The sequence below is a fragment of the Nerophis ophidion genome, linkage group LG03 (assembly GCF_033978795.1).
Source record: "Nerophis ophidion isolate RoL-2023_Sa linkage group LG03, RoL_Noph_v1.0, whole genome shotgun sequence".
NCBI lineage: Eukaryota > Metazoa > Chordata > Actinopteri > Syngnathiformes > Syngnathidae > Nerophis > Nerophis ophidion.
The window spans coordinates 57,799,755-57,827,652 of record NC_084613.1 but is presented as its reverse complement, the minus strand read 5'-3'; the positions used below and the strand labels follow the sequence as shown (position 1 = coordinate 57,827,652).

Sequence of the window (27,898 nt, the reverse complement as noted above, 5' to 3'; positions counted from 1 at the left end):
TCAACACTTTTTTTTGTTATGAATTATTGACCTATTTAGGGTTCCAATTACTTCACGTCAAATATTCCACTTTAAAATGTTTTGGGGGAAAATGTTGCATATAGTTTGTGTGTTTGCCATATAAATAATGGTTTTGACATAAAGGCCATAAACATAAAAAACAAAATTTTAAATTTTTTTGTAATGACAGACCTGAAGTTGATCTCAAGATTCAAGCGTTAAATAAATGGGTTGTACTTGTATAGCGCTTTTCTACCTTCAAGGCACTCAAAGCGCTTTGACACTACTTCCACATTTACCCATTCACACACACATTCACACACTGATGGAGGGAGCTGCCATGCAAGGCGCCAACCAGCACCCATTAGGAGCAAGGGTGAAGTGTCTTGCTCAGGACACAACGGACGTGACGAGGTTGGTATTAGTTGGGATTTGAACCAGGGACCCTCGGGTTACGCACGGCCACTCTCTCCACCGCTCCACGCCGTCCCCCGTAAATGAAAAAAATAATAATTGATGACTTATGTCTAACATTTTTATGACTGAGACCCTTCCGGAGACCGGGGACCAAACTTGAGGAAAGCCATAAAGGTAAAAAAAAACAACAACTATTGTATTGCTTTTAAAAATGGCCCCCGTATAAATTGATTCTTCAGTTTGCGGCTATCAGTGGAAAAAGTTTGGACACCCCTGGTATACATAAAGCCAATTCCACTGAGCGAGGTGCACACTCACCAGAAATTATGTATTAATTCCATCCATCCACCCATTTTCTACCGCTTATTATCTAATTGACATAATTCGTATATATTTTTAAGTTAATATATTCGTTCGATTTAACGTTAACTATAACAGTATTGAAACATTTGACATGTTAAAACATATGCAATGTTTTTAATACATGTTTTATATTGTGTGAGTGTTGTTATTTGTTCAAATGAATTATAATAGGAATAAGTATATTATTATTTAAAAAAAAAAATGTTGCTAAGCGGAAGTACAATGTTGAAACGAAGTGTACGTCAGTGCTGACCTGGAAGTGTACATCTCAATGTGACTTCCCAGTTTGGCAAATACAGTAGACTAATGCTTCATTATTACCTACTAAAATAACAGGTCTTGCTAATTTGTTGGTGAAAAATGTTCCTTACCTCTGTAAACTGTGAGTATCCAACACTTTTACCTACTATTTAACAATTCGTGGAACGTATATTCAACGTACCTGTCAAGCTAGCGTACATGCTAAATACTTTGTATTCAACATAGCAGAAGCACAAAACAACACAACTTTGTGTTGTTGTCGGCACGTTTTCTCTGTTATTGTAGCACTCCATTATGTCTTAACTTTAACAAGACGCGAATCGTCTTCAAAAAGTAAAACATGAACACCCAGCTGGAATGAGACCATCATGTTGTTCGGCATCACTAATATGACTGACTTTTCTTATTTTTAGTGGCCAAGGCAAAATCAAAGTAAGTAAAAAAAAAGAAAAAAGATCAACTCTTGTTTTTTATATAGGTTTTACACATGACACGTGTGTTTTGTGTACTCTGCCAGGAACATCCTGGTGCAGATGGTGAGTGCTGCGGGCTCAGGCTTCGTCTTCAACACAAAGAGAAGCCGTATTAAAGATAAACTGGTACTCCTCAGACATGATCCAATTGGTAAGATGTATTGTCATGTTTTAGGCTATCCAAAATGATAAAACAAATATACTGGCATTAGGGCTGGGGGGGCTTCACGGTGGCAGAGTGGTTAGTGCGTCTGCCTCACAATACAAAGTTCTTGCAGTCTTGGGTTCAACTCCAGGCTCGTAATCTTTCTGTGTGGAGTTTGCATGTTCTCCCCGTGAATGCGTGGGTTCCCTCCAGGTACTCCGGCTTCCTCCCACCTCCAAAGACATGCACCTGGGGATAGGTTGATTGGCAACACCAAATTGGCCCTAGTGTGTGAATGTGAGTGTGAATGTTGTCTGTCTATCTGTGTTGGCCCTGCGATGAGATGGCGACTTGTCCAGGGTGTACCCCGCCTTCCGCCCGATTGTAGCTGAGATAGGCGCCAGCGCCCCCGCGACCCCAAGAAAGGAAATAAGCGTTAGAAAATGGATGGATGGATAGGGCTGGGCGATATTGCCTTTTTTTAATACCACAATATTTTTAGGCCATATCCCGATATACGATATATTTCTCGGTATTTTGCCTTTGTCATTATTAATAAATGCTGATGCAAAGCTAGATTTTTTTTGGGATGTGCACGTGAAGGTATGCAGGAATGGTATGTACAAGAGGGAGGAGCAAGACGCAAGCTATGTGCGCCGAGAGTATCTTTCTGCCTTTAGCTAAACACACATATACTGTATACTGTTTATACATACATACAAACCCCGTTTCCAAATGAGTTGGGAAATTGTGTTAGATGTAAATATAAACAGAATACAATGATTTGCAAATCATTTTCAACCCATATTCAGTTGAATATGCTACAAAGACAACATATTTGATGTTCATACTGATAAACATTTTTTTTTTTAAAATAATAATTAACTTTAGAATTTGATGACAGCAACACGTGACAAAGAAGTTGGGAAAAGTGGCAATAAATACTGATAAAGTTGAGGAATGCTCATCAAACACTTATATGGAACATCCCGCAGGGTCATGCTCAGTTGGGTCCCGTGATTGGGTTTAAAAGCAGCTTCCATGGAATGCTAAGTAATTCACAAACAAGGATGGGGTGAGGGTCACCACTTTGTAAGCAAATTGTCGAACAGTTTTAGAACAACATTTCTCAACGAGCTATTGCAAGGAATTTAGGGATCTAACCATCTACGGTGCGTAAAATCATCAAAAAGTTCAGAGAATCTGGAGAAATCACTGCACGTAAGGCGGTTCAGCTCGGTTGGTAGAGCGGCCGTGCCAGCAACTTGAGGGTTCCAGGATCGATTCCCACTTTCGCCATCCTAGTCATTGCCGTTGTGTCCTTGGGCAAGACACTTTACCCACCTGCTCCCAGTGCCACCCACACTGGTTTAAATGTAACTTAGATATTGGGTTTCACTATGTAAAGCGCTATATAAATATAATTCACTTCACTTCACATATTACTGACCTTTGATCCCTCGGGCAGTACTGCATCAAAAACCGACATCAATGTGTAAAGTAAATCACCACATGGGCTCAGGAACACTTCATAAAACCACTGTCAGTAACTACAGTTGGTCGCTACATCTGTAAGTGCAAGTTAAAACTCTGATGTGCAAAGCCAAACCCATTTATCAACAATATCCTGAAACGGCGCCGGCTTGGCTGGGCCCAAGCTCACCTACGATGGACTGATGCAAAGTGGAAAGGTGTTCTGTGGTCTGACGAGTCCACATTTCAAATTATATTTGAAATAACGTGGTGTCCTTCAGAACAAAGAGGAAAATAACCATTCGGATTGTTTAGGCGCAAAGTTCAAAAGCCAGCATCTGTGATGGTATGGGGGTGTATTAGTGCCGAAGGTATGGGTAACTTACACATCTGTGAAGGCACCATTAATGCTAAAATGTCCATACAGGTTTTGGAGCAACATATGTTGTCATCCAAGCAACGTTATCATGGACGCCCCTGCTTATTTCAGCAAGACAAGTGTTACAACAGCGTGGCGGGTACTTTCCTGGCCCGCCTGCAGTCCAGACCTGTCTACCATTGAAAATGTGTGGCGCATTATGAAGCGTAAAATACGACAGCAGAGACCCCGGACTGTTGAACGACTGAAGCTCTACATAAAACAAGAATGGGAAAGAATTCCACTTTCAAAGCTTCAACAATTAGTTTCCTCAGTTCCCAAACGTTTATTGAGTGTTGTTAAAAGAAAAGGTATTGTAACACAGTGGTGAACATGTCCTTTCCCAACTACTCTGGCACGTGTTGCAGCCATGAAATTCTAAGTTAATTATTATTTGCCCAAAAAAATTAAGTTAATGAGTTTGAACATCAAATATCTTGTCTTTGTAGTGCCTTCAACTGAATATGGGTTGAAAATGATTTGCAAATCATCGTATTCCGTTTATATTTACATCTTACACAATTTCCCAACTCATATGGAAACGGGGTTTGTACATACACGTTGGCAGTACTTATTTTAAGTGGCATTAAAAAAGATGCGTACAAACCCCGTATGAGCCAGTCTGCCCCACAAGAATAACGAAAACTAATGTCTAATGTTTGTGCGGTTTGGATGTTATGTTTTTTTTTTTTCAATTGGTGGAGAAGGAAAAGTGTTGTTTTGTGTTCGAGGAAGCACGAAGATGAAGATGATATTTTCCCTGCTATTTTTCTGAAAAATAGCATCAGACTTTAGTTTTTTTCTGGAGGCTACTATACATTATATTACGATTTGTTTTCATGTAAAAAAAACACCATCCTTTTTTCCGAGTTGTGGCGGCTATGATTTTGCCCTTGCGATGCGCCAGCATCTATTAAAGGAAAACATTGACATGTAAACCATCCATCCATCTTCTTCTGCTTATCTGAGGTCAGGTTGCAGGGGCAGCAGCTTAAGAAGAGAAGCCCAGACTTCCTTCTCCCCAGCCACATAGTCCGGCTCCTCCCGTGGGATCCTGAGGTGATCCTAGGCCAGCCAGCAGACATAGCCTCCCCATCGTGCCCTGGGTCTTTTCCATTCTCTTAACACCTCCCTAAGATCAACCCGGGGGGGCATCCTGACCAGATGCTTGAACCACCTCATGCAGCTCCTTTTGACGGGTAAAAGCGGCCGAAATGAGTGTCCTCCGTTGGGTGGCGGAGCTCTCCTTTGAAGATAGGGTAAGAAACTATGTCATTTGGGAGGAATACAAAGTAAAGTCGCTGCTCCTCCCAAATGACATAGCTTCTTACCCTATATTCAAGGGAGAGCTCTGCCACCCGACGGAGGAAACTCATTCCGGCCACTTTTACCCGTGATCTTGTAGTTTCGTTTATAACCCAAAGCTGATGACCATAGGTGAGGATGGTAACGTAAATCGACTTGTAAATTGAGAGCTTTGCCTTCCGGCTCAGCTCCTTCTTTACCACAATGGATCGATACAGTGTTCGCATTACTGCAGATGCCGCACCGATATGCCCGTCAATCTAACAATCCACTCTTCCTTCATTCGTAAACAATACTCCGAGGTATTTGAACTTCTCCACTTTTGTCAAGATATCCTCCCTAACTAGGAGATGGCACTGAAAACGGGTCCGACTTATTGCCGGCAATGCGGACCAACCTCTAACACCAATCATACAGGGAACGGACCGCCACAATCAGACAGTCCAATACCTCATACTCTCTCAGAACTCCCCACAGGACTTCCTAAGGGACACTATTGAATGCCTCTTCCAAGTCCACAAAGCACATGTAGACTGGTGGGGAAAACTCCCCTGCACCTTCAAGGACCCTGTCGAGAGTATAGAGCTGGTTCACAGTTCCACGACCAGGATGAAAACCACACTGATCCTCCGGAATCCCTGGTTCGACTGTTCGGCATAGCCTCTTCTCCAGTACACCTAAATAGACCTTACCGTGAAGTCTGAGAACTGTGATCCCACGATAGTTGGACACACCCTCAAGTTCCCCATTTTAAAGAGAGGAACCACCACCCCGGTCTGCCAATCCAGAGGTACCGCCCCCAACGTCCACGCAATGTGAAGTGAAGTGAAGTGAATTATATTTATATAGCGCTTTTCTCTAGTGACTCAAAGCGCTTTACATAGTGAAACCCAATATGTAAGTTACATTTAAACCAGTGTGGTGGCACTGGGAGCAGGTGGGTAAAGTGTCTTGCCCAAGGACACAACGGCAGTGACTAGGATGAAGAAAGCGGGAATCGAACCTGCAACCCTCAAGTTGCTGGCACGGCCGCTCTACCAACCGAGCCATGCCACCCCATGTTGCAGTCTTGTCAACCAAGATAGCCCCACAGCATCCAGAGCCTTAATGAACTCTGGGCGGATCTCTTCCACCTCTTGGGCGGATCTCTTCCACCCCCTGGGCCTTGCTACTGAGGAGCTTTTTAACTACCTTTGTAACCTCAGTCCCAGAAATACGAGAGCCCACCAAAGATTCCCCAGGCATTGCTTCCTCCTAGGAAGACGTGTAGGTGGGATTGAGGAGGTCTTCGAAGTATTCCCTCCACTGGTTCACAACATCTTGAGTCGAGGTCAGCAGCATATCATCCCCACCATACACAGTGTTGACGGTGCACTGCTTTCCCCTCCCAAGGCGGTGGATGGTGGTCCAGAATCGCTTTGAGTCGTCTGGAAGTTATTTTCCGTGGCTTCCCCAAACTTCTCCCATGTCTGAGTTTTTGCCTCCACAACTGTTGAAGTCGCACACTTCTTGGCCTGTCGGTACCGATCCGCTGCGACTGGAGTCCCATGAGCCAAAAGGACCCAGTAGAAGTCTTTCTTCAGCTTGACGGCATCTGAAATTACCGCCACACAGGCACCAACCACCTTGCAGCCACAGCTTCAATTGGCCGCCTCGACAATAGAGGTACGGAACATGGTTCACACGGACTCAATGTCTAGCGCCTCCCTCGTGTTCAAAGTCCTTCTGGAGGTAGGAATTAAAACTTTGTGCAAGACGTTTGCAGCAGACCCTCACAATGCGTTTGGGCCTGCCAGGTCTGGCATCCTCCCCCACCATCGGAGCCAACTCACCACCAGGTGGTAGAAAGCTCCACCCCTCTCTTCACCCGAATGTCCAAACCATGAGACCGTAAATCCGATGACAACCACAAAGTCGGTCATTGAACTGCGGTGTAGGCTGTCCTGAAGCGAAGTGCACATATGGACAACCTTAGGTTCGAATATGGTGTTGGTTATGGACAATCTGTGACGAGCACAAAAGTCCAATAACAAAACATCACTTGGGTTCAGATTCCTCCCAATTACGCCTCTCCATGCCTTGCACTGTCGTTGCCAATGTGAGCATTATAGTCCCCCAGTAGAACAAGATAATCACCTGAGGGAGCACTCTCTAGTACTCTGTTTAGTAAATCCAAAAATGGCGGGTACTCTGAGCTATACTCTGATTCGACCGCCAAGGTCCCCGACTCTGGCTGCTGCCCAGCTCACACTGCATCCGACATCTTATGCCCCCTCCTATGCGTGATTAGCCCGTTGGAGAGGGGACTTATGTTTCCTCTTCGAGCTGTTTCCGGGTTGATCTTAATTACCACAAGTGTCATTTAAACACATTAAAACATTACCAATAACACCAAACAACAGAGAATGTTGTAGTTATCGGTTGACATTAGGGGTGTAACTTTATCAAATCTCACATTGCGATATTATCACGGTATTAAGCCACAGTACAATATTGTGGTATATGTCCAAAAAAGAAAGCTTGGTAAAAATGCCATAGTTTATAAAAGGGAATATTTACAATAAACACACTTTAAAGTACCAATGTTTGTCACACACATACGAGATGTGGCGAAATTATTCCTTGCATTTGACCCATCACCCTTGATCACCCCCTGGTAGGTGAGGGGAGCAGTGGGCAGCAGCGGTGCCGCGCCCGGGAATCATTTATGGTGATTTAACCCCCATTTCCAACCCTTAATGCTGAGTGCCAAGCAGGGAGGTAATGGGTCCCATTTTTATAGTCTTTGGTATGATCTCAGAGCGGACACTCCAACCACTAGGCCACTGTAATTGAACACAAACATAATGTTAAGCTGTTTTAATTGTACTTTTTACTACAAACAAGTACATCATATTGCCAAATGTAATTGGCCACCCATCCAAATGATCAGAATCAGGTGTCCTTACCACTTGGCCCGGCCACAGGTGTATAAAATCAAGCACTTAGGCATGGAGACTGTTTCTACAAAAATTTGTGAAAGAATGGGCCGCGCTCAGGAGCTCAGAGATTTCCAGCGTGGAACTGTCATAGGATGCCACCTGTGCAACAAATCCAGTCATGAAATGTCCTGACTCCTAAATATTCCAAAATTAACTGTGGGCTTTATTATAAGAAAATGGAAAAGTTTGGGAAAAACAGTGACTCAGCCATGAAGTGGTAGGCCACGTAAACTGACCGAGAGGAGTCAGCGGATGCTGCAGCACATAGTGCAATGACTTTCTGCACAGTCAGTTGCTACAGAGCTCCAAACTTCATATGACCTTCCAATTAGTACAGTACGCAGAGAACTTCATGGGATGGGTTTCCATGGCCGAGCAGCTGCATCTAGGCCATAAGTCACCAAGTCCAATGCAGAGCGTCGGATGCAGTGGTGTAAACCACGTCACCACTGGTTTCTACAGCAGTGGAGATGCGTTCTCTGGCGTGATGAATCACCATTTTCCATCTGGCAATCTGATGGAGGAGTCTGGGACGTGGAGGTTTCCCGGAGAACGGTACATTTCGAACTGCATTGTGCCAAGTGTAAAATTTGGTGGAGGAAGAATTATGGTGTAGGGTTGTTTTTCAGGAGTTGGGCTTGGCTCCTTAGTTCCAGTGAAAATAACTTTGAATGCTCCAGGATGCCAACACAGTTTGGACAATTCCATGCTGCCAACCTTGTGGGAACACTTTGGAGTGGGCCCCTTCCACTTCCAACATGACTGTGTACCAGTACACAAAGCAAGGCATGGATGACAGAGTCTGGTTTGGATGAACTTGACTGGCTTGCACGGAGTCCTGACATGGACCCGATAGAAAACCTTTGGGATGAATTAGAACGGACACTTGAGAGCCAGGCCTTTTCGACCAATATCAGTTTGATCAGACCAATGCGCTTTTGGAAGAATGGTGGAAAATTCCTTTAAACACACTTCGCAACCTTGTGGACTGCCTTCGCTGAAGACTTGAAGCTGTAATATTTGCAAAAGGTGGACCCACATCTTATTGAACCCTATGGGTTAGGAATGGGATGGCACTTCAAGTTCATATGTGAGTCAAGGCAGGTGGCCAAATACTTTTGGCAATATAGTGTGTTTCTAAGTAAATAATTGTATTGGAACATATATTATGTCAAGGAAGTATTTAAAAGAATAACTTACAGTTGATGTCTTTAAAGTGACAATGTAAACATGCAGTTTAACACGTGTAAAACAATATTGTACAGTTTAGTTCTTTTCAACTTTTACATTATAAATGTCCTCTGCAGTGGACATGTTTTATATCAGTCTGGAAAATGTTTCTCAGAAAAGAAAACTAACAATATAACTTTTAATAAGGTTATGAAATCTGATAATTATTCACCCCACTGTAATCATTCTGTGTCATTACCGGACATTTGACATTTTGTTTTTTTGCAGTGAACAAGCATGTCCTGTTCTTTGAGAAGAGGAAGATCAGATCCATCTAAACATGAAGTGGAATACACGGACAGTTATTCTGTACTATTTCAAACTGACATTGTCATATTTGTAGGCTGGAAGAGAAGATGTCTGTGCTGGGTTTTATACGACCACTCTACAACCCGACTCCAAAAATAAAAACACCACAAAAGATCTTAATGTGATATTTTTATTCGCTTGGTGTGCCATCATCACCAGTCATGCTTTTATTGTTCCACAGAGTAAGTCACTGCTACAAGTAACACTTGTGTGTTACTTCAGCTTGTGCCACATCATAATAATCTTACTCTGTATGCTCTGGAAACAACATTATTGGTCCTTCAATATTTGTTTAAATGGCTCATAAGACAAAAAAAAGGCATGTTTAGGTCCAGTTCAGACCCCTTGATGCATATCTGCATAGCTGCTCTTAAAAGAGCTGAGCTGCTAAGTCCTGTCTGTGTGGAAAAGAGGTCTGCGTGCCCATGGCCTGCACGCTGGCTCCTGCCACTTGACCTGCTCTGCGGGCCGCCTCCTCCAGTTGCATCGTGGGATAATGAGCCATGTAAAATGCCAGTGCTCCGATGAAGCTGTCTCCTGCACCCTGAGAAGACATCAACGTTATTTCATGTCTTGCATTGCTACTGTACTTTTCACTATAGAATAGAATAGAATAGACTTTGTCATTATATTTGCATATGAGGAGATTAAAGACTCTCACTTAAGGTGCGGTTGTGGGAACAAATATGGGGTAAAATAAATAACACAAGAGGTATATAAAGGAAAAACTAACAATTCAAATAAACAGACTACTATCCAATAAAAATAACAAGCAATCCTGTACAATATACAAAACACTGTAGAAATACAAGATACTGTACAACAGGGGTCACCAACTTTTTTGAAACCAAGAGCTACTTCTTGGGTACTGATTAATGCGAAAGGCCACCAGTTTGATACACACTTAAATAAATTGCCAGAAATAGCCAATTTGCTCAATTTACCATTAATAAATAAATCTATATATATAAAAAAATGGGTATTTCTGTCTGTCATTCCGTCGTACATTTTTTTTCCCTTTCACGGAAGGTTTTTGTAGAGAATAAATGATGAAAAAAACACTTAGTTGAACAGTTTAAAAGAGGAGAAAACCCGAAAAAAAAATGAAAATTTAATTTTGACACATAGTTTATCTTCAATTTCGACTCTTTAAAATTCAAAATTCCACCGAAAAAAAATGGAGAAGAACTACCTAATTCGAATCTTTTTGAAAAAATTAAAAAAATTATTTATGGAACATCATTAGTAATTTTTCCTGATTGAGATTAATTTTAGAATTTTGATGACATGTTTTAAAAAGGTTAAAATCCAATCTACACTTTGTATGATATATAGAAAATTGGACCAAGCTATATTTCTAACAAAGACAAATCATGATTTCTTTTAGATTTTCCAGAACAAAAATTTCAAAAGAAATTCAAAAGACTTTAAAATAACATTTAAATTTGATTCTAAAGATTTTCTAGATTTGCCAAAATATTTTTTTTGAATTTTAATCATAAGTTTGAAGAAATATTTCACAAATATTCTTCGTCGAAAAAACAAGCTAAAATGAAGAATTAAATTAAAACTTATTATTCTTTACAATAAAAAAAAAATACTTGAACATTGATTTAAATTGTCAGGAAAGAAGAGGAAGGAATTTAAAAGGTAAAAAGGTATATGTGTTTTAAAATTCTAAAATCATTTTTAAGGTTGTATTTTTTCTCTAAAATTGTCTTTCTGAAAGTTATAAGAAGCAAAGTAAAACATTAAATTAATTTACTTGAACAAGTGAAGACCAAGTCTTTAAAATATTTTCTGGGATTTTCAAATTCTATTTGAGTTTTGTCTCTCTTAGAATTAAAAATGTCGTAAGTGCTGCTATTTGAGCTATTTTTAGAACAGTTCCTTACGGGCTACCTGGTGCCCTCGGGCACCGCGTTGGTGATCCCTGCTGTGCAATATACAGAACAAGACAAGAGTAAGACACAGAGCAAAATACATACAATGTACAATATTACACGTGTAATATCTGGTATTTGAACAATATACATACAATGTACAATATTACACACGTGTAATTTCAGGTATTTGCCATGTTGGAATTCCACCTGTTTTATTTTCATTACTTCAGTTTACAGTAGTTCAACAGTATTTGGATCACTGACATAAATATAACCTTTATTATAATCCATAAGCACTGATGTGCATTGACTTCCCTGACTTCAAATGATTTCCACTGAAATAAAGTAACCCTGTAGGAACATTCAAGTCAATTTTCTTATGTGATGATGTGATTGTTGCTGAGATAGGCACCAGCGCCCCCCGCCACCCCAAAGGGAATAAGCGGTAGAAATGGATGGAGGATGTGATTGTAACTAACTTACTTGCACTGGCGTTTAAGAAGCTGAGCTGGACATTTTTAATGGATACTTGTATGATTTTAGTTATGCATTTTTGCTAGCTTATGGATAGTCATTTTATTTCTACTGCTTATTTTATTTAAAAAACATTTTTGATTGGTGTATTTAGCTGTTTTTATACCATGTTATATAGTTAAGTGATTTTCTTTCTGTTACTGATACAATACTTTAAGGCAGTAATGGTCGTTTTGAATGTGTGCTGTATGAATAAATAAACCAAAGCTAAACAGGAAGTAAAAATCCTTACGATTTTAAACGGTGTAAAAATCATTTAAGATTCTTTTTTTTTAAATCAAATTTTACAATACAAATGATCAAACATAATTTTTTGAGTTTTAATTTTGGTCTCTTTGAATGCCTTTTTGATTAGATGTCACCAGTTTAAATGAAAAAGATTATACTAAAAAAAAAAAAAACTGACATGATTTGATAAATGCCTTTAAATGATTACAGAAATTACAAGTTACTCATGCAATTAATCACAAAAATTATACACACACACACATTTATATATATATATATATATATATATATATATATATATATATATATATATATATATATATATATATATGTGTGGGTGTGTGTTACTATACAGTCAAAGTTAAAAGTTAAAGTACCAATTATTGTCACACACATACGAGATGTGGCAAAATTATTCCCTGCATTTGACCCATCACCCTTGATCACCCCCTGGGAGGTGAGGGGAGCAGTGGGCAGCAGCGGTGCCGCGCCCGGGAACTATTTATGGTGATTTAACACCCAATTCCAACCCTTAATGCTGAGTGCAAAGCAGGGAGGTAATGGGTCCCATTTTTATAGTCTTTGCTATGACTCGACCGGGGTTTGAACTCCCAACCTACCGATCTCAGGGTGGACACTCTAACCACTAGTGCACTGTAATTGAACACAAACATGATGTTAAGATAAATAAATTCAAGTTAAACATGTTAAAATTACTCTGTATGACATTCTGACAATACAATTGCATTATTGTCCAAACGGTCTTTTTCCATTTACGTTAAATTTAATAACCTGTGATTAATCATGATTAATCCAAATTAAAAAATGTGGTTAGTCTGATTAAAAATAATCATATTGGCAGCATTAGTTATAAAGAAAAAAAAAAAAAAAAAAAAAAAACATATACATATATATATATATATATATATATATATATATATATATATATATATTTACATATTTGCTCAGGGCTTAAGTTGATTGAGAGATTCGAGCAAAAAAAGTAAAAAAAGAAAAAAATCCCTTTAAAAAAAAAAATTATGTCCTGTTTGAGCCAGTGAAAAGATTATACATCGATATTTCAAACTTAAACATGAAAACAAAATTAATAAGGGAAGGATGCAACACATGGCGGGTATAGCTTGGTTGGTAGAGCGGCCGTACCAGCAACTTGAGGGTGCAAGGTTCGATCCCCGCTTCCGCCATCCTATAGTCACTGCCGTTGTGTCCTTGGGCAAGACACTTTAGCCACCTGCTCCCAGTGCCACCCACACTGCTTTAAATGTAACTTAGATATTGGGTTTCACTATGTAAAGCGCTTTGAGTCACTAGAGAAAAGTGCTATATATATATAATTCACTTCACATATTACATTAAAAAATACAGCAACATTTTACTGAAAGGCCAAGAAAGTCAACCTTAATCCCTTGAGGGTTAAAATAAGTCAAATATTTGGACTGACTTCTAAACCTTAAAGAGACTAAATCAAAAACAAAGTTCTACACTCATCACCAGTAGGGGGTGCTGCAGCATGTGACCCTTGCTGCGCCTGCAGCCTCAACGCTGACAAGTAACTTGTATTTGTCTGTGATTATACTTGACACAAAATGTGTGTGTTAACCAACTTCTTGTATTAAAATGTAATAAAGATTTAGATGGTAGCACAGAAAAAGCTTAACATAAATTGCTGATGTGATGCAACCCATTAAAATATAGGTGTGGAAAAAGTGGTGCGTGTCTTGTTTATTGATAAGAGATGGAATGTGCTGTCTGGAAGGAGAAGGGGGTGGGGGGGCATTTATGGGAAAAGGCACAATGGCGTGTTGCAACCTGCTGGAGTAAAACCACAAACGCTCCCCAACCCGATCCCCCTCTTCTTCTCACAAGTCCATTACTCAACACTTTGACTCTCCAAAGACTTCATTGGTCTGGGAGGCGCTCGTCACCCGCTTCCAACCTCAACAGTAACCCTTTCAGGGCCTCACACTCACATTGGTCTGGGAGGCGCTCGTCACCCGCTTCCAACCTCAACAGTAACCCTTTCAGGGCCTCACACTGATGAGTCAGCAGTACATGAGACCAACAACTAAAAAAAAAAAAAACAAGTCTACAAAGGTCGGGAGGTACGACTGACAACCACCAAAGTGCAGCTAAGGCTGATTATTCAAGTGGATCTGCTCTCTTCCTGGTCCTGTGACTGCCGCAGTGGGAGGATGCTGGGAAGAGTGAGATCAGAACTCAAACATTTCACAGTCTCGTCGGATTTCCATGTGGGGACCTAAGTTGTGTTTATGTCTTCAGTCTGGTAGCTGGGCCGAGCCACTTTTGTAGCCATGCAGTAGGGCTGCACCATTAATCAACATCCAGGTTTCAATCTGTGGAATTACCTGACCGACCATACAGTGGGGCAAAAAAGTATTTAGTCAGCCACCAATTGTGCAAGTTCTCCCACTTAAAATGATGACAAAGGTCTGTAATGTTCATCATAGGTACACTTCAACTGTGAGAGACAGAATGTGAAAAAAAAAAATCCAGGAATTCACATTGTAGGAATCTTAAAGAATTTATTCGTAAATTATGGTGGAAAATAAGTATTTGTTCAACCATTCAAAGCTCTCACTGATGGAAGGAGGTTTTGGATCAAAATCTCAAGATACATGACCCCATTCATTCTGTCCTTAAAAGGGATCAATCGTCCTGTCCCCTTAGCAGAAAAACAGCCCCAAAGCATGATGTTTCCACCCCCATGCTTCACAGTAGGTGTGGTGTGCTTAGGATGCAACTCAGTATTCTTCTTCCTCCAAACACGACGAGTTGAGTTTATAACAAAATGGATACATGGATGATACAGCAGAGGATTGGGAGAATGTCATGTGGTCAGATGAAACCAAAATAGAACTTTTGGCATAAACTCAACTCGTCATGTTTGGAGGAAGAAGAATACTGAGTTGCGTCCCAAGAACACCATACCTACTGTGAAGCATGGGGGTGGAAACATCATGCTTTGGGGCTGTTTTTCTGCTAAGGAGACAGGGCGATTGATCCGTGTTAAGGAAAGAATGAATGGGTTCATGTATCGTGAGATTTTGAGCCAAAACCTCCTTCCATCAGTGAGAGCTTTGAATGGTTGACCAAATACTTATTTTCCACCATGATTTACAAATAAATTCTTTAAAATTCCTACAATGTGAATTCCTGGATTTTTTTTCACATTCTGTCTCTCACAGTTGAAGTGTACCTATGATGAAAATTACAGACCTCTGTCATCATTTTAAGTGGGAGAACTTGCACAATCGGTGGCTGACTAAATACTTTTTTGCCCCACTGTATGTCCATTTTATTTTTTGTTTGTTTATTCATTTAGGATAAAGTTCCAACCTTCCGATTACAGGACAATTTTAACAATTCTACAGTAATGAGAAACAAAAGTGTATATCCTTTAAATCAGACCTGGGCAAATTAAGGCCCGCGGGCCACATGCGGCCCGTTAAGCTTTTCAATTTGACCTGCCGGACATTCTTAAATATATTTTTTTAGATCTTTAAAGGCCTACTGAAATGAGATTGTCTTATTTAAACGGGGATAGCAGGTCCATTCTATGTGTCATACTTGATCATTTTGCGATATTGCCATATTTTTGCTGAAAAGATTTAATAGAGAACATCCACGATAAAGTTCACAACTTTTGGTGCTGATAAAAAAGCCTTGCCTGTACCGGAAGTAGCAGAAGATATGCGCGTGACGTCACGGGTTGTGGAGTTCCTCATATCTGAACATTGTTTACAATCATGGCCACCAGCAGCGAGAGCAATTCGGTCCGAGAAAGCGACGATTTCCCAATTAATTTGAGCGAGGAAGAAGGATTCGTGGATGAGGAAAGTGAGAGTGAAGGACTAGAAAAAAAAAAGCCCCCCCCCCACCTACAATCTGATATATCTGATATATCACTAAGCTTTAGAACTTTGTTTTAAAAATCTCCTTCCGCGTCTGTCCCTGACACCCGCATTTCAGGCTAACACTGTGGAAACGCACCACAACCACACTGCTTGGTGCCTCGTCTGAGCTGCTGTGACTTGGATGACCATAGTAACTAATTAGATTATCATAGTAACTAATTAGATTATCATAGTAACTAGTATATCATGCAAAAGTGCAGATTCCAACCAATTATATACTTTGTATAGTTCAAGACTTACGGTCATTTGAAAACATCAATTCACATCACAATGGCAGCTACAGTTTCCATCTTAAAAATCTAAAAAACAAATATGTGGGAATGTCCGGCGGGCCAGATTGAAAAGGTTGATGTGGCCCCCGGGCCTTAATTTGCCGAGGTCTGGTATAGAGGAACTTGGACCACTGTAAACACATTGGCAGTATTGTATTGACTTTGCTAGCAAACATACACTGGGGTCCAAACTTGTGATTTACAAAACTGAGGCGTTCCTCAGGGTGCCTCTTTAAGGCCCTGACTACATTAAGCCAGATAACTCCTTAATCAAATAATTATTTAGCCTAAACCCCGTATCAGCCAGACTAACCCATTGTTTAAGGTTCCCCGCTTTGGATATTTTTTTACACGGGTAAGTGCGTCGTCTATTTCTTGAATTTCTTAGCTCGGTATGGACTCATTGATCGTTTACAAACTGAGTTCAGAGAGGAAATAACAACTGGTTTCCACTCGGAGGTAACCACTAGAAAGATGGAGGCGAGTCATCCAGACATGCCTGTGTTTCTCCTTCTTCCACATGTGCAGGCACTTTTTAGAAATCACATATGAATACCTTAAGAGAAGGAAATGCACGATTGCAGCTATTTGGGATACAACACATTTCAGTCGGCAACATAGCAATGCTGAGCGAAGGTTATGGATAAGGCCTGGAAGAATCGCAGCCCAGGGGTATCTGCGCGGTGGGACACTGGGGCAGAACCGGAGCGGGACCGATGTTGGACAACTTTGGAAAACGGGTCGTCTTGATTTCGCTTCAAATCGGGCTTGCCTGGCGGCAATAGAGGCAAACCTGTAGTTCCGGAGGAATCCCTCACCTGGGTAACCGGCATTATGCTGACCGGTGGGGGCCGGTCCGATGGCAAGTTGTGTTTACCATAAGGTTAGAGGGGAAAGGGAGGAGACCTGGGTGTGTCACAAAAACCGGGTCTTTTCTAGGACCGAGCCCCTGTCACTCCAGTCCTGGAAGCCCTAAGTACTTGGGCGGAGGCCCAGGATTTTATTCTTGCAGGAAATGTAAAAAATGTGCCCGGGACAGCGCCCTGAGGCGGGCACGCGCGTCGGACTGATCCCCTGTAATTCAAGTCCTGGAAACCGTGAGTGCCTGGGTGGAATCAGGTCCAGGATTTCATTCATGCGGGAAAATGTTAAAAATGTGTCCGGGACAGCGCCCTCTGGGCGGACACACGCTTCGGACTGAGCCCTTGTCGCTCAAGTCCTGGAAGCCCTAAGTACCTGGGTAAAATCAGGTCCAGGATTTAATTCATGCGGGAAATGATAAAAATGTGTCCAGGACAGCGCCCCATAGGCGTACACACGCTTTGGACCGAGTCGAAGTTACTCAAGTCCTGGAAGCCCAAAGTACCTGGCTGGAATCAGGTCCAGGATTACATTAATGCGGGAAATGATAAAAATGTGTCCGGGACAGCACCCCCTGGGCGGCCACATGCTTTAGACCAAGTCCAAGTCGCTCAAGTCCAAGAAGCTCGAAGTACCTGGGTGGAATCAGGTCCAGGATTTTATTAATGCGGGAAATGATAAAAATGTGTCCGGGACAGCGCCCCCTAGGTGGACACACGCTTTGGACCGAGAACAAGTCGCTCAAGTCCTGGAAGCCCTAAGTACCTGGGTGGAATCAGGTCCAGGATTTCATTCATGCGGAAAATGTTAAAAATGCGTCCGGGACAGCGCCCTCTGGGCAGACAAACGCTTCGGACTGAGCCCTTGTCGCTCAAACCTGGAAGCCCTAAGTACCTGGGTGGAATCAGGTCCAGGATTTCATTAATGCGGGAAATGATAAAAATGTGTTCGGGACAGCGCCCCCTAGGCGGACACATGCTTTAGACCAAGTCCAAGTCGCTCAAGTCCTGGAAGCCCGAAGTACCTGGGCGGAATCAGGTCCAGGATTTCATTAATGCGGGAAATGAAAAAATTGTGTCCGTGACAGCGCCCCCTAGGCGGACCCACTTTACGGACCAATCCAAGTTGCTCAAGTCCTGGAAGCCCTAAGTACCTGGGTGGAATCAGGTCCAGGATTTCATTAATGCGGGAAATGATAAAAATGTGTCCGGGACAGCGCCCCTTAGGCGGAGACATGCTTCTGACCGAGTCCAAGTCGTTCAAGTCCTGGAAGCCCTATGTACCTGGAATGGCAAGAGAACTGTCGAATGTCCAGGTCAGCTGTGATTCTACTTTGCAAAAACTTTGTCCATTTGTCGAAGGGGAGACAACGAGAATGCGGGCTCCCGTGGATGTGAAAAAAAAGGTAGAGTGTGCTATGTATTACGGAAAACAGCAAATGCATGTGGATTGGCAAAGCAGACTGTCAGTTATTGTCTGCGATGTATGTCGTGCGATACTCAACGTCTAGTTTTGTACTCCATATCTACTGTGAAGCCATGAAGGAGCCGCTAAACGACCGCCGTTTTCAGCCTCCAAGCACAGGCTGGATTGCAAGAATAGACAATGAAGGTGAAGATAAGTGAGTGAGGAGTGTCCCGACCAGATATCTAGATCCCTAGATTGATTGTTGTAAAATTTTCTTCATCACATTGTTTACTTTCACACGTCCATTAAATATTTTATTCATGTATGAGGGCTCAGGTGTGATTCACTACAATAGTCTAACAGCTGCTGATGGTGAGGCAAGCAAAGTTTACTGTTCGAAGAAATGTGGCAAAAGGAAACTTTGAAAGACCTCACATACCAAGACTACGGGTACACTTCCAGGTCAGAGGTGACTATGACGTAATATATGTGCGTCTGCATGCGTACTAGGTCGCATTGCACCGGCGGACAGAGGGTGGAGGGGGTCTTAAACGATGGCTTTGTGGGTGTGGAAAGGGATAAGGTGAGGTAGGTTGTATCCTGTATGTAGAGGCAGCCTAAGTCCTTTTCTCTTTGCAGTAACACATTTTTTTCGTAATGTGGTAATAGTAACTAAGGTGTCGCTGTAGTACTTCACTTTACTTGTTTACCTATTCAGTGGCCTAGTAGTTAGAGTGTCCGCCCTGGGATCAGTAGGTTGTGGGTTCAAACCCCGACCGAGTCATACCAAAGACTATAAAAATGGGACCTATTACCTCCCTGCTTGGCACTCAGCATCAAAGGTTAGAATTGGGGGTCATATCACCATAAATGATTCCCAGGCGTGGCCACCGCTGCTGCTCACTGCTCCCCTCACCTCCCAGGGGGTGATCAAGTGTGATGAATTGAATTGATTAACATGGACCCCGACTTAAACAAGATGAAAAACTTATCCGGGTGTTACCATTTAGTGGTCAATTGTACGGAATATGTGCTGAACTGTGCAATCTACTAATAAAAGTATCAATCAATCAAATGCAGAAAATTATCTTGCCACACCTAGTGTTTGTGTGACAATCATTGGTACTTTAACTTTAACTTAACTTTAGATGCAGTCAGTAGTCATTTGTTCAAATTCTTAAAATGTACTGGCGGTGTTCCTCAAGGTTCCCATTTGACGTCCTCTCTCATTTGGGCTATTCAACTGGAAACTGTGAGCAACTCACAATTTTGTAGAAGGTCCTTAAAAACAGCATTCCTGTAACCCTGACGAAATAAATAGACCAAAATTAAATGTCTACTGTAGAGGGCGCTGGCTCGCCGGAATATACAAAATAATAATACAGTAACAACTTTCTGGAAATGGGCCCCTCAATTCAGTTAATACAATATTCTTGGCCTACAGTAAAAGGATGTGAATCTTACTACTACTGTTTCGATTTTATCCTGATTCTTAGTGCGAGGACTCAATTCAGGATCAATTCCGGATTCAACACGAGTCTCTATCCATGTTATTATTTAGTATAACAATGGTAATAGAACCTTGGGTTACAGGCTACAAAAGCTCCTCTTGGATGCTGACGTACATGCACAGCGACCACGTGCTGTGCATGTACGTCTTTTTAAATGTCTTCATAAAATGTGGTTTAAAAAAATAAATAAATAAAAGTATTTTAACAAAATGTCTTCTTTTTTTTGATAACACTTTTTAAGTTAATATATTCCTCTCCTATTTTTCTTTTTTCTCTCATAATCCACTTATTTATATAATTTATGTATTGCTACGGCTTCACGGTGGAAGAAGGGTTAGTGCGTCTGCCTCACAATACGAAGGTCCTGCAGTCCTGGGTTCAATCCCAGGCTCGGGATCTTCCTGTGTGGAATTTGCATGTTCTCCCCGTGAATGCGTGGGTTCCCTCCGGGTACTCCGGCTTCCTCCCACTTCCAAAGACATACACCTGGGGATAGGTGGATTGGCAACACTAAATTGGCCCTAGTGTGTGAATGTGAGTGTGAATGTTGACTGTCTATCTGCGATGAGGTAGCGACTTGTCCAGGGTGTACGCCCCCTTCCGCCCGATTGTAGCTGAGATAGGCGTCAGCACCCCCCGTGACCCCAAAAGGGAATAAGTGGTAGAAATGGATGGATGCATGTATTGTTGTATTTGAAATAATAGTAAAAATGATAATTATTAGATAAAGTCAAATAATAATCACTGTTCATACTGTATTCTTAGTGTTTACTTCACTAGCTTTCGAATATGGGTATTATATTTGTATATTTTGTATCTGCTGATGTACTTCTGTTTTTGTTGTTGTCTCTCTCTGTCCTGTCCACCCACGCCCAAACATTGAATAGAGTCAAGCACAAACAATGTAACAAGAGAAGTATCCCACACTTCCCTCATTAAAAGTACATCTGTACAACAGATTCCGGCATCTACAGCAGTTGTTGTCAAACTGCCAAATGGGCTCCATCTAGTGGTACACCAAAGAACCACTTGATTAAAGTATTGTGTTTTATTTTCCTATATTCAAAAAATGGTACCGTTCGAACTGTGTAATGTTACAGTGGCCGAAATATCAAACATACTTGTTAATAAAACCTCAGCCTTGTTTTTATTGTATACTTAGGCTTACTACGCTTCTGTATTTTCACGTTGCTCATTATGGTGGTACTTGGAGAGCTAAGTGTGATTAACACTGATCTAGAGCAACAGTGATAGTTGCCCATGTCACTGAACAGGAAAGGTTAAAAAAAGTTGATTCCTAAAAAAACCAACCAAGAATTGTTGTTTTTTTAAGTAAAAAACAAAAATCGATTTTGGAAATATTCAATTAGAATCGAAATCAATAATAAATAGATAGATAGATAGTTAGATTGATTTATTTAAACTTTTATTAGTAGATTGCACAGTACAGTACATATTCCGTACAATTGACCACTAAATGGTAACACCCGAATAAGTTTTTCAACTTGTTTAAGTCGGGGTCCACGTTAATCAATTCATGGTAAGATAGATAGATAGATAGATAGATGGACTAAGAATCACAATTGGATTTAAATCAATTATTTTGAGCACTCCTTCAACAGTACATACTGTAATTTAATTGAATGACTACAGTTAATGGACTATCCATCCATCCATTTCTACCGCTTATTCCCCTTTGGGGTCGCTGGTGCCTAGCCCAGCTACAATCGGGCGGAAGGCGGTGTACACCCTGGACAAGTCGCCACCTCATTGCAGGGCCAACACAGATAGACAGACAACATTCACACTCACATTCACACACTAGGGCCAATTTAGTGTTGCCAATCAACCTATCCCCAGGTGCATGTCTTTGGAAGTGGGAGGAAGCCGGAGTACCCGGAGGGAACCCACGCATTCACGGGGAGAACATGCAAACTCCACACAGAAAGATCCCTAGCCCGGGATTGAACCCTGACTAATCAAGACCTTCGTATTGTGAGGCAGACGCACTAACCCCTCTTCCACTGTGAACCCTAATGGACTAGTGGATGATAAATAATGTGTATAATAAAGAAGTGGTCAGTTATTTTTCCATGTTATTGTTTGTCACATTTCTTCTATTTGTCCTCACCCAATACATCAATGCCAACATGATTGCGGTCATCTTGTCCGACTAAAACCTCTTGGCTGCAAAAAACATCTATATTTTATGAAAAGGAAATCTGAAGCTAATTGCAATAGCCATGAAGCTTTGAAGTGGACTAAAAGACAATTCGGTGGAAATGACAAAAAGATGATTTCCTGAAAAGAACCCAGTTGCAGTCATTCGTGGAATCCAACACTTTAAAAATATGACGTTTTGCTGGTACTGAACTTTTACAATTCAGCTTATTTTGTTGTTTACCAAGTCAAAACTAAATATGTTTCCTTTAGAGCAGGGGTCTCAAACTCATTTTACCTGGGGGCCACTGGATGCAAAAACTGGGTGAGGCTGGGCCCCAAGAAAAGATTTCTTAAAAAATCTAAAATGCACTTTTTAATGAATTCACCTTCTATGAATGGCTTTCCCGCCCTAGCAACATACTTGGCAACCCTCACGATTTTTCCGGGAGACTCCTGAATTTCAGTGCACCTCCCGACAATCTACCGGTGCAACCATTCTCCCCAATTTGTCCCAATTTTCACTCGGCCGACATTATTAAGGGCGTACCGTGACTGCACTGCCTTTAACGTCCTCTACAACAGTGGTTCTCAACCTTTTTTCAGTGATGTACCCCCTGTGAACATTTTTTAAATTCAAGTACTCCCTAATCAGAGCAAAGCATTTTTGGTTGAAAAAAAGAGATAAAGAAGTAAGATACAGCACTATGTAATCAGTTTCTGATTTATTAAATTGTATAACAGTGCAAAATATTGCTCATTTGTTGTGCTCTTTCTTGAACTATTTGGAAAAAAAGATATAAAAAAAACAACTAGAAAACTTGTTGAAAAATAAACAAGTGATTCAATTATAAAAAAAAGATTTCTACGGATAGAAGTAATCATCAACTTAAAGTGCCCTCTTTGGGGATTGTAATAGGGATCCATCTGGATTCATCAACTTAATTCTAAACATTTCTTCACAAAAAAATAAATCTTTAACATCAATATTTATGGAACATGTCCACAAAAAGTCTAGCTGTCAACACTGAATGTTGGATTGTTGGATACTTTTTCCACAGTTTATGAACACTGTTTTGGATACTTAGATACTTGATTGAAATAGTATTCAATAAACATATGTATAAAGGATTTATGAATTGCTGCTGTTTTTTAGAATGTTTTTAATAAATCTCACTTGACCCTTTACATACCTACTTCCTTATATATAATATATATATATATATATATATATATATGATTTATTTATTACAGGTAAATTGAGCAAATTGGCTATTTATTTAAGTGTGTATCAAACTGGTAGCCCTTCGCATTAATCAGTACCCAAGAAGTAGCTCTTGGTTTCAAAAAGGTTGGTGATCCCTGGTCTATACCAACATTCATTCATCCAGTCACACCAGTGATGCAAACTTGAAGTCAGTTTTAATCCAAACTTCCATCCCGCCTTTGTCTTCCTCTCTAACATCTCCTCCTCCTCCAAGAGGTCCATGATGTAAGCGGGACTACAAGATGAAGCTCAACAAGGCTGACAAGTATGCCCCCTACCCCCCTCATCCCCACTGCCGCTGCCCTCGACACACTTTGGTGAAGGTTAGATCTAGAGTCCTGTCAATCAAGTGACACAAGCGCTCGCCAAGATGAGCCTTGACGCTTGTGTCGGTCGCTTCCGTCCAGCGCTCCTTGACCTTTACGACTTTCCTGTGCCTGTTCTCTGCCGGATCTCACACTGAAGTTTGAAATGGCCGTGGCAGATTTCTTGGTGAGAAAAGACAATCTCTCTTCCGTATGACGGGAGTAGCTACATTGGAACTTTACACCATTTTTTTTCCTATATACTAGTGGTCCCTTAATTTTTGTACATCCCACTTATTGTATAATATTGGTTTCAAGTAAAATGTGTTCATAAAAATTTTGCTTCGGTTTTTGTATACCAGATGCTCCAGGATTTCACAGCCTCTATTTGTGAATCTTGCGGCCTAAAATGCCTCATCTTGTGGCATTTTCAAAAAGTTTCAATGTTTTAAGGCTTATTTTTTCATTACCATTTCATCACCTTGTGACTTCATGAATTTTCTAATCATTGTTTGCGATGAGGTGGCGACTTGTCCAGGGTGTACGCCGCCTTCCGCCTGATTGTAGCTGAGATAGGCACCAGCTCCACCCGCGACCCCGAAGGGAATAAGCGGTAGAAAAATGGATGGATGGATGGATGGATGTTTGAAGTGTCTTTGTAATTCAACAAATACAACAAAATATGCTTTATTTGCATCGTAGATTTAATGTTTTTAAACTTCAAACGTATTTAAATTCAATGTTTACCCACTGGGATGTGTACATTTGCAGAAGTTCATACAAAAAAGTGCAATGGAAAGTGCGGGTTTTTTTTTTTTTAGTTTGTTGGAATAAAATTGCAGAAAGAAGGGAAAGTTGCAATAAATTGTTGTGAATTTCCATCACTAATTTTAAAAGGAAAGTTTGCTCAAGAAAAATTTATGAATGCACAAATATAAACTAAAAGATAGACAATAGCGTCTTATCAAAACGGGACACAAAATAATGTGCTAAATTTTCTTTATTTAGCCGCAATCAAGTTCATTACACATGTATTAAACTTTCACAGTTAAAAAGATCATTAATTCTGAAGACATGTAAAACAATACAAATAATCTTAAACGGATAACTCTATAGAAATGACACTTTGTGTAGCAGCTGTACACTGACTACTCTAAAGTATATTCAAGCTTCATTTCTAGTATTCCCCCATGAAAAGACATTCTGTAGTAAAATGGTTGAAGGTTGTACTTACATTTTAAGATACTGTAGGTTGATACCGTTTTCAATATAATATTTTTCATAAAGTGTACATTTGGGTTTAGTGGATTTAAAACAGGGGTCCCAAACATGCGGCCCGTGGGCCGCAACGTTATTTTGTGGCCCCCACCTTAATATGAAAGTTTATTGTTAGTGTGGCCCGCAAGTTTTATATGAATGGCGCTTGACAGAGTTATGTGCGAAGCTGAAGGAATCTACCAATCACGGTGTGGTATATGGCTCTCGAGGGCCGAACACTGACGTCACTTGCATGATGCAAGCAGAGAAACGTTTTGCGCTTTTCCACTAGACCCGCACGCGCTCTTCTTCCCTCGCTCGCCTGCCCGCCTGCTCGTTCTCTCTCACTCTCTTTCTCTGTCACTGTGTGTTTGTGTCTCTCTCTCGCTCCCTCCCCCAGCGCTGCTGTGAACAGTCCAGACCGAGGAGACGAGAGGCCCGATGGCTTCCGAAGCACTTCGCCGAAGGACCGAGCGACAATACAAAACTGTGGTGCACTGGACCCGAGCGCTGATACTCCGACAGAGAGTCGCTGGGCTAATCGGACGTGTAACACGTTAGTCGTGATGTTAGCCCGTTCGGGGCTAATTGTGCTACCGTAACTCTCCCGTCCAAAGGCAAAACCTAGTAACTCACTTCTAGCTGATTTTGAGAAAACAAAGGAAAACCAATCTATCTTAATGCTGTCTTACAAAGATCTACAAAGTCATCAAACGTATAGATGTTTTCTTGGGCTTTCATTTTCTTGCCGATTGAGCCATGGATTTAATCTGCTCTCATGAACGTGTGCCTTTTCTCCAGATATTTTATCACAATCTCAGGTGGGCCCCATTCTGCGTTTGCACATTGGACAAGAGCCCTGTACAGCGTCCCGTTTTTATTTTGACCTCCACAGTTATCTGCCCAAAAGAGTATGCAAGGGGAAGAATCAAGAACAATACATTTAATGAAGGTGCTTGCAACGTCCTGGGCCAATCTTCCAAATATCCCCTCGTGCCATAATATCACATAATCAGGTTGACCGTCGGCCCCCATTCATGCAAATGTCTCATTGAAGACAATAAGGCGACTGACAAAGAAGCTCCGATTGGTCCCTTGAGATACTAGGTTTTTCTGTTGTATCTACGCGGTTATTTGGTAGTTGCTAGGTCCTGCCATGCGCGTAACAGCTTACTTACGGAACAAATTACAATATCGCATACACTAATGTAAAGCATATCACCTAGGAACTCCAAAATTATTATCAGCTCAGTTTTGACCAAAATTGAGTTACTGGGTTTTGCCTTTGGACGGGAGAACTGTAAACTCCACGGAGAGCCCTCCACCCCTCCCGTTGGCTCCATACAGACAATTTTTGTTATTTGGCTCGAAAATACCCCTGCGTTAGTGGAAAAGCCGCAAATGAGTGAAAGAGACAGAAACGTTGCCATGGAGACGAGGGTTTTCTTACGTGCCTGGGTACAGTCACACTGCGACACCTGTCCGTCAGTAATAACAGTCCCCGATAACCTGGACCGATTCAAATCGTTCTTTTTTTTTTATTGTTTAATTTGCATTGCCTCACACGATGCACACTATATATGACGCCGGATAACACTTCAAGGGCCGTCACTTTTTTGCGCTCGCTATCCCAGTACTTTATTATCCACCGACTGCCGTGTTGCTGTAGGGAGGAAAAGCGGAACGACATACATTGCGGAAAAAACATTATTCTCTGTGCGTCGGCTAAAAACAAAAAATATTTCACAAGCCCAAACATGTCTTTTTTTAAAGCCTGCAGTGAAGAGAAAGGTTAGTGATGAGCAAAGACAATTTCAGGAAAAGTGGGCAATATTTCTTTGTTGAGCATAGTGGCAACCCCGGCATGTCTTATTTGCACATAGAAAGTTGCGGTGCACAAGGAATACAATTTGAAACATCATTATACAACTACACATGCTGAGGAGCAAAATGTTGTTTTTATGAAATATTTTCTTGCGGCCCAGCCTCACCCAGACTCTGCATCCAGTGGCCCCCAGGTAAATTGAGTTTGAGAACCGTGATTTAAGACATAGCTTACAGGTGCTGTTTGCAACTTCCTGACAGTTACATTTTTCAAAGCAAAATGTATGACAAGAACATTACTAGATATCTTATGTTACAATTATTGGTTTAACAGAACAAATTTGTTTCAATCAATCAATCCCTTTATTGTCATTGTCATAATAACACTTAAGTCATACATGTCAACGAGATTTTGTTTGAGCTTTGTCTAGCGGCATAAAAACTGCATTGATGTGTAGGTTGAAAATGGTTTACAGTTTAGCATTGTCAAAAAGATCGCGAATAGAGGGGTGTGGGGTTGGGAAGAGTCAGATGTCTGATGGATGTTACATTGATGTTGCAGCAATGCAATGTACAGAGCACAATTAATAAGGCGATGAAGACTGAGGTAATAAGATGGTCTGGGGCAGCAAGGTGGCAGGCTGTTCATAAAGCAGTCTCACAGCCTGGGGATACAGACTGTGACACATTCTGGTTGTCCTGGCGCGAATCGATCTATACCTCCTTCCAGAGGGTAGCAGGTTGAAGAGGCCAAGTGCTGGGTGGTATCTGTCTTTCAGGATGTTGTGTACTCGCTTGACAATTTTCTATATTTTTCACAAGTACAAAGTTTATGTAATAGAAATTTTTACTCGCCCGAAAAAAATTATGGGTTTTTACAGTGGTCACTCACCCGGTTTCGACAACATACAAAAAAGCAGTCCAAGAGAAGCGGAAAACAATTTGCAGTAATGTTGTTGTTATGATGGAATATACATTCAAAGACATGCAGCTAATGCTAGCTATCTAAATTGTTATTATTAGCTGACTACTTTGTGTACCCCACCTTCTGCCCG

At 41.1% G+C, this 27,898-nt stretch overlaps 2 protein-coding genes across 4 annotated transcripts in view; one reads left to right on the top strand and one right to left on the bottom strand.

Moving 5' to 3' along the window:
- Nucleotides 1-1,011: 1,011 nt before the first annotated feature.
- Nucleotides 1,012-9,489, top strand: mrpl33 (mitochondrial ribosomal protein L33). The gene is made up of 4 exons (XM_061895709.1): nt 1,012-1,162; nt 1,455-1,473; nt 1,559-1,665; nt 9,295-9,489. The coding sequence occupies exons 1-4, from the start codon at nt 1,141-1,143 to the stop codon at nt 9,342-9,344; spliced, it is 198 nt and encodes a 65-aa protein (XP_061751693.1). The 5' UTR covers nt 1,012-1,140; the 3' UTR covers nt 9,345-9,489.
- A 2-nt stretch (nt 9,490-9,491) lies between these two features.
- rbks (ribokinase) overlaps nt 9,492-27,898 on the bottom strand; it is a 92,362-nt gene continuing 73,955 nt past the window's right edge. For all 3 annotated transcript variants that reach the window (XM_061895706.1, XM_061895707.1, XM_061895708.1), the window contains one exon: nt 9,492-9,919. In XM_061895706.1, the coding sequence (XP_061751690.1) occupies nt 9,746-9,919 (174 nt within the window). In that variant the 3' untranslated portion in view covers nt 9,492-9,745. The remainder of the gene's footprint in view (nt 9,920-27,898) is intronic.